Here is a 7,564-nt window from a genome sequence, read left to right on the forward strand (position 1 = left end):
GTGTGTGTGTGTGTGTGTGTGTGTGTTACTTAGTGAAAGAAGCCAAATCTGAAACCACATTTCCAAACATATGATATTTTGGAAAAGGTAAAACTTATGGAAATGACAAAGGGATAAGTGATTTTGGGGAAGCATGATGAAGAGGTGTGCAACACAGAGAATTTTAGAAGCAGTTCAACTACTCTCTGAATGATATTACAATGATAGATACATGCAATTGTGCATTTGTCAAAATTCATAAAATGTATAATACACAAAGTGACCCCTAAGTAAATGGTGATTTGGGGGTGATAATGCTGGGTCGATTCAGGCTGATGGCCAGTAACAGATTTACCACCCTAGTGGAGGGTAACTGACAGGAAGGGAAGCTGGTGATGGTGGTGGGGGTGCACGGCAAAGGGAACGTGGAAACTCTCTGTACCTTCTGCTCAGTTTTGCTGTGAATTTGTAACTGCTCAGAAGAATAAAATCTATTCTAAAAAGTAAGGAATGGTAAAGTACTAGGCAACAATTAAGATAAACAAAATATGCAGTTGGTTAATGGCAAGATGATTAGTTACCCTGACCACAGCAATTTACTGAGCCACTTTCTGCTTTCTTCTATGGTAAAATCAGAAAGGGTTGGGACCACTTCCTCACTGCATTTTCCTTCCATCCGTTTCTGTTGTACCCACATTATCTAGGCTTTTGTTTCTGACACTCCACCACAACCACACTTGAAGACCAGCAATGATCTCCACATTTCTAAATATGACATTCAGTTGTCTATCTTCTTCCTTGACTTACCAGCATTCTCCACAGCCCTCATTTCCTGTTCCTTGGAAAATTTTCTTCATTTGTTTAAGACAAAAGGCCTTCTGGCTTTCCTCATTAGCTATTCTTCTGATCCCTCTTCACCTTTCTTATCTTTAAATATTGGTATGTTCTAAACTTTAATCCTTGGACCTCTTCCCTTCTCTTTAATAACTCAAAAATAATCTCATAGTATGACATATACTTACCCCTACACTGATGATTCCTATACATACTTGCCCAGAACTCTCTCCTAAACTCAACTAGTACACAATATCTCAAATGTAGATGTCTAATGGGACTCTCAAACTTCACAAGTCTTGGCTGGGTGTGGTGGCACATGTCTATAATCCTAGCACTTGGGAGGCCGAGGCAGGAGGATGGCTGCAAGTTGGAGGCCAGCCTGGACTACACAGCAAGTTCAAGACCAGCCTTAACTACATAAACAGTGAGACCCTGTCTCAAAAAAACAAAACAAAAACAAAATTGAAACCCAAAACAAAAACAACAACAAAAAAAACTTCACATGTCTAAAACGCCTCTCCAAAATATAAGTATCCTTTCCTAGGCATCCCATTTGAATTAGTAGTAAATCCATCCTGACTGCTCAGGCCAAAACCTCTGCAGTTACTTTTATTTATTTATCATTTTTTTTGAAAGGAGGCTCACTATGTAGTGCAGGCTGGTCTTGAACTCATTATGTAGCCTACGCTGTTCAAACTCACAGCAGTCCTCCTGCCTCAGTCTCCCAAGTGCTGGTAGCACCACCATGCCAAGCTGAAGTTAGCTTTAACTACTCTCTCTTGTTTCAAGTCTAATACTAAATTTTGTTGGAGCCCGACTACCTGGGTTTAAATTTCAGTTCAGCCACTTAAGGCAATATAACCTTGAAGAAATTGTTTAAATGACAACAGTTATGCATCTCACAGGATTGTTATAATAAGTAAGTTAGTGTTTACAAGAAGTTGTGAACAGTGTTTGTCTTGCTGTGTGTAATCCTTTCAATCTGCCCACTTCCTACCATCTCAACCTCTCCATTCCGGACGGAGTCTGGGAACTAACTACCCATAGCTCTCATCTGGATTATGCTCATCTCTGACTAACTGCTCGCTTTCTATTTGCCTTTGTACCTTTTGATCTACTGGCAACAGCAGCCACACACTGATATTTTAAAGAAAGTCACTGTTAAGGGTACAGCACAGTGGAAGAATATTTGTTAAGCATGTTCTAGTCTCTGAGTTTTATCCCCAGCACTGGCTAAACAAAGAAACAAACAAATAAATAAAATAAAAGGTCCCTGTGATTTTTTTTTCAACATTGTTGTGTGCCTTAAAATTCTCATGATGAAATTTTGGAAAAAACAAAAGTCAGATTACATCACTCCTCTGTTAAAACCTTTGCATTTCACACAGTAAAAACTAGTCTTTACATCAACTAGGTAGGTCCTAAAAACAACCCCCTTCCTACCTATCTAACTTCAGTTCCCACTGTCACCCCCTCCTTTGGAGTATACAGGCCTCCTTCCTGTACTTGGAACCCTCAAGCATGTTCCCTCCTAGGGCTCCTGCCCCTGTGGGCTCCTCTGCAGACTGCACTGACCAAGCCTTCGTGGCCTCCAGTCTTTCCCATACATCATTATCCTAGACACACCTTTTCCAGTGACTCCTCACTTATCACCCTAAGCCCCTCCCTATTTTATTCTAACAGCAGTCATCACTATATGATATACTAAGTCATCAATTCTAAGAAGCTTAAATCTAGTCCATGCTTCACCTACTTATTCTAAAATGCAATTCCAATGTGCTTATATTTTGTTGCCAACGGAGTGAACATATGTTCTTCCTTAAAATAAAGATAGATGATTAAGCAAAACTTATACTATTTTCTGTACTGTTTCTAAAATGCTCTTATATGCATATAAATGGTGACAAAAACTACAGATTCTGAGTATCTGGTATCTTCAGTGCTGAATTTTTCTAAGCACTACTTACCCTACTGCCCACTCATTTAAAAATATTTTTTATTGAGTCTGGAGGACAACTATCACAGAAGTAGGAAACAAAATAGTAGCAAGACTAAAATTCAAAGTCTGCTTTATCCTTGGCATGTAAAACCACATTAGAATGGGGCCCCAGTAAGTGGAAATCACGCATTATAATAAAAAGGGGGTGGGAGAACACAGATAAAGCCACAGTATTTACTTCATTGGTACTATGTGATGGGCCAAATGACTATATACATTACTTTATTGAATCTTCATAGTAACAACAGCCTTCACAAAACTCTTAGCCAATTTACAGATGAGGAAACTAAAGCTCAGACAGATTTAGTGATGTTCAGAGCCCAGATTTTAAAACAAGCAGAGAAAGGCTATGCCAAGGCCAATACACTCTGCTCCTAATGGACCTTTCCTCTTAGAGGCACCAGAACAGCAAATTGAAGCTAAAGAAAGTTGTGAAATGGGTCATGTGTACTCAATCATTGAATTCCTGGGATAACTTAGCATCCTAACTTTCCATGAACCTAGTCACAGCTGTGTGCTGGCAACTCCCTTACCTGTGGACATAAAAAATGGGATGCGGAACTTTCCACTCAGCACCCGGGCCCGCAGATTCTGCAGTGTGCTCCCATCAAATGGCAGGGCACCGCACACAAGCACATAGAGGACAACTCCAAGACTCTGTATCCCAAACAAAGAGCATGTACAATTAATTGCATCAGAGGAAACAAAAGAGGCCATTACAGTGTGTGTCTGAAGATGGATGGTGAGCACACACAAGAGTATGGAACAAATTTCTTTCTTTTTTATGAGATTAATTGGGGTACTGTCAAGCCAATCATCTTCAGAATAATTAACACTCTTCTTTGCTTCCAGACATGAGTTTGGGGTGACAACCCCAACTTTTCAGTACTCATCCTCTAGGGGCAGGGTAGGCAGCAAAAACAAAATCTCTGTTCATGGCAAGTACACAAATCCATGCTGGCCTTGAGTTCTTCTGCAAATGCAGGGCTGGTGTGAAACTTGAGCCTCAGCCACAAGTTGAGCACTGGAGGGGTGGCTGCATAAAGGATTGGAACAGAAGGCACCTGTGACTATGCTCTCTACCCACACATGGCTCCAGAAGGAGGAAAGCGCCATCTGGTGGTGGGAGGATGGAGTGTAAGTGAAGGCAGTCACTTACCCAAATGTCCACTTTGGGCCCATCATACTCTTTTCCTTCAAAGAGTTCCGGTGCAGCATAGGGAGGACTGCCACACCAGGTCTTCAGCAGCTGCCCAGGAGTGAAGAGGTTACTGAAGCCAAAATCTAAAAGGTAAAATGGACACAACTAATGTTATCACAATCCAGCAAATACCAGTGTTTAGTCAATACAGCAAAGGTAACAGATCATTAGGTTTGAGTATCAAATGCAAAAAGAGAATGTTTAGAAAGTATGTACCCATTATTTACTATTTAAGTAAATACTGCAATAGAGATAGAGATGAGTTGGAAGGCAAAGGATATCTGGATAACTAAAAGTAAACACACCGATTACAATCAGTGAAACTGAAAATGTAATTAAAAATATACCAACAAAGAAAAGCCCAAGTTCTGATGTTTCACTGCTGAATTCTACAAGACATTTAAAGAAGAACTACTGCCACTACTCTTTAAACTTTTCAATGAAACTGAAAGGGAAGCAATGCTTCCAAATTCATTCCTGGAAGCAAGTGCTACTTTGATTCCAAAACCAGGGAAAGAGCCAATCAAAAAGAGAACTACAGGAAAAAAATCCTCAATAAGATAATGGCAAACATCAGTTCTTGGCCTTTTGACTAAGATCAAGAGAAGATACTGGCAAACAGAATACAGAGCGTCATCAGGAAGATCACACACCCTTACCAAGTAGGATTTATCCCAGGGATACAAGGATGGTTCAACATACATAAATCAATAAATGTAATACACTATATTAACAGAGCCAAGGACAAAAACCCTATGATCATCTCAATACACGTAGAAAAAGCCTCTGACAAAATTCAACACCAATTCATGATAAAAACCCTACAGAAAATTGGAATAGATGGTCTTTAAGTCAACTTGATAAAGGCTATCTAAGAAAAACGAACAGCCAACATCATAGTAAATGATAAAAAACCGAAAACCTTCACACTAAAATCGGGAACAAGAAAGGATGTCCACCATCACCACACCTGTTCAATATAGTTCTGGGAACATTAGCCACAGCATTTAGACAACAGAAAGAAATAAAAGCAAAAAAGACAGGAAAGGAAGAAGTTAAAACTGTCATTATTTGTTCACATTATGATACTCTACATAGGAGACCCAAAAAATTCCACCAAAAGACTTCTAGACTTAATTGACTGATTCAGTAAAGTAGATGGATAAAAAGTAAACACTAAAAAATCAATAGCCTTCTTGTACACAAATAACAGACTGAGAGTGAAATCAGGGATATAATCCCTTTCACAATAGCATAAAAAAAAAAAAAGACATATCTAGGAATCAATCTAACAAAGGAAACAAAAGACCTCTACATTGAGAACTACAACACTCTGAAAAAAGGGGACTGAAGGGAATATAAGAAAATGGGAAGATACCCCTTATTCTTGGGTAAGAACAATCAATGTAGTGAAAATGGCCATTCTTCCAAAAATGCTATACAGATTCAATGCAATCCCGATTGAAATCCCAACAGTATATTTCACAGAGCGAGAGAAAACCATCCAAAAATTCATTTGGAATCAGAAGAGACCAAGAATAGCAAAAGCCATTCTAGGCAACAGAGACATGGCAGGGGGTATCACAATCCCCAACATGAAACTATACCCCAGAGCCACTTTGATAAAAACATCATGATACTGGCAAAGAAACAAACCCAAGGATCAGGCGAATAGATTAGAAGATGCAAAAACAACTCCAGACATACTCAGCTACCTCATCTTTGTTTTTGTTTTGTTTTGGTACCGGAGATTGAACTTGGGACCTTGCACTTGTGGGGCAGTGGCAGCACCACTGAGCTAAATCCCTGGCCCTCTTTGACAAAGGTGCCAACCATCCTCACTGCAGGAAAGATAGCCTCTTTAATAAATGGTGTTGGAAAAATTGTATTTCAACCTGCCAAAGATTGAAACTAGACCCCTATCTTTCACCATGTACTAAACTAAAATCCAAGTGGATTAAAGATCTAAATATTAAAACAGAAACACTAAACTTGCTGAAAGATAAGCTAGGTAGAACTCTCAGACATTGGCATAGGAGAAGACTTTATGAACAAGTCCTCAGTGGGAAGGGAACTAGCACAAAGAACCAACAACTGGGATCTCATCTTTTTTAAAAGCTTCTGCACTGCCAGAGAGACAACCCACATTGTGGGAAAATTTTTTTACCAGTTTTTCTTCAAAGGTCTACTATCTAGAATATATAAAGAACTAAAAACAATCAGATCCCCCCCAAATATAAAGATCCGATTAAAAAATGGGCATCTGAAATGAACAGACACTTCTCAGAAAAAGAAGTAAAAGCAGCAAATAAACATATGAAAAAATGTTCAACATCACTGGTCATTCATGAGATGCAGGTGAAAACAACACTGAGATTCCACCTCACCCCACAAAGAATGGCTGCTATCAAGAAATCAACCAATAACAAATGCTGGCAGGGACGTGGGGAGAAAGGAAGCCTTCTCCATTGCTGGTGGGAGTGCAGACTGGTGCAACCCTGTGAAAATCAATATGGTGATACCTCAAAAAACTAGGATTAGAGGTTCCATTTGACTCAGCTATCCCTCTGCTGGGTATCTTCTAAAAAGAATTAAAAGAATCATACCACAGTGATATATGCTCACCCATGTTTATAGCAGCATAGTTTGTAACAGCTAAAACTTGAGAAGAGCCCAACTGCCCATTAACTGGAGATGATATAAAGATGTGGTTTTTCTATAAAATAGAGTACTACTTAGCCATAAAGAAGGAGAAATAAGAGATATGTATAGCTAGCTGGGTGTGGTGGTGCATGCCTTTAATCCCAGCATTTGGGAGCTGAGACAGGAGGATTGCTGTTAGTTCGAGACCAGCCTGGGCTACATCGTGAGCTCCAGGTCAGTCTCAACTATGTAGTGAGACCCTGTCTCAAAAAAAAAAAAAAAAAAGAGAGATTTATAGGTAAGTGGATGCACATTGAGGCCAGACCTTTAAGTGAAATTAATAAGTAAATACCAAATAAATTCTCTGGTGTAAAAAACTAAAAGTGTAAATAAAGATCAAAATGTATAATTGATAATGTGAAATAGGAAGAAAAGGTCTAAAAGAGTAGAGAAGCGGGATGAGTAGGGGAAAGGTAAAAAGGGAAAAGAAAAAATATATGAAAAGGAAAAACATGGAAACATTGTCTTTGTAAACAGGGAAGGGTGGAGGGAGTGAAGGAAGGGCTGGGGACTGGGCAAGAATAAGAACCAAGATAAGTCATATAAAGGTACATGATCCCAGTGATGAATGTAACTGTGTTGTATGCCTAAAATGTACCAATAAACTTAACTTTAACAAATAAATAAATAAAATAAAAAATAAAAGTAAACATGGTTGATTTGTCAGCAAGACCAGTATGCCCTCTATAAGCCTAGTGATGAAATGAAATTGGATGGCTCGTGTTAAGAACACAACAGAATCATTAAAGATAACTGGTTTAAACTCTGCATACACTGTTGCATTCACTATTCCACACACACACACACACACACACACACACACACACACACACACACACACACAC

At 39.1% G+C, this 7,564-nt stretch overlaps 1 protein-coding gene across 3 annotated transcripts in view; it reads right to left on the reverse strand.

The window, feature by feature from the left end:
* Sik3 (SIK family kinase 3) overlaps positions 1-7,564 on the reverse strand; it is a 101,678-nt gene that overhangs the window by 41,819 nt on the left and 52,295 nt on the right. For all 3 annotated transcript variants that reach the window (XM_010629398.3, XM_010629399.3, XM_010629397.3), the window contains exons 4-5: positions 3,975-4,099; positions 3,349-3,472 (exon numbers count right to left, since the gene is read on the reverse strand). In XM_010629398.3, coding sequence (XP_010627700.1) covers positions 3,349-3,472; positions 3,975-4,099 — 249 coding nt within the window. The remainder of the gene's footprint in view (positions 1-3,348; positions 3,473-3,974; positions 4,100-7,564) is intronic.

This window comes from Fukomys damarensis, unplaced genomic scaffold (assembly GCF_012274545.1).
Source record: "Fukomys damarensis isolate Sample0158 unplaced genomic scaffold, DMR_v1.0_HiC HiC_scaffold_16, whole genome shotgun sequence".
Taxonomy (NCBI): Eukaryota; Metazoa; Chordata; class Mammalia; order Rodentia; family Bathyergidae; genus Fukomys; species Fukomys damarensis.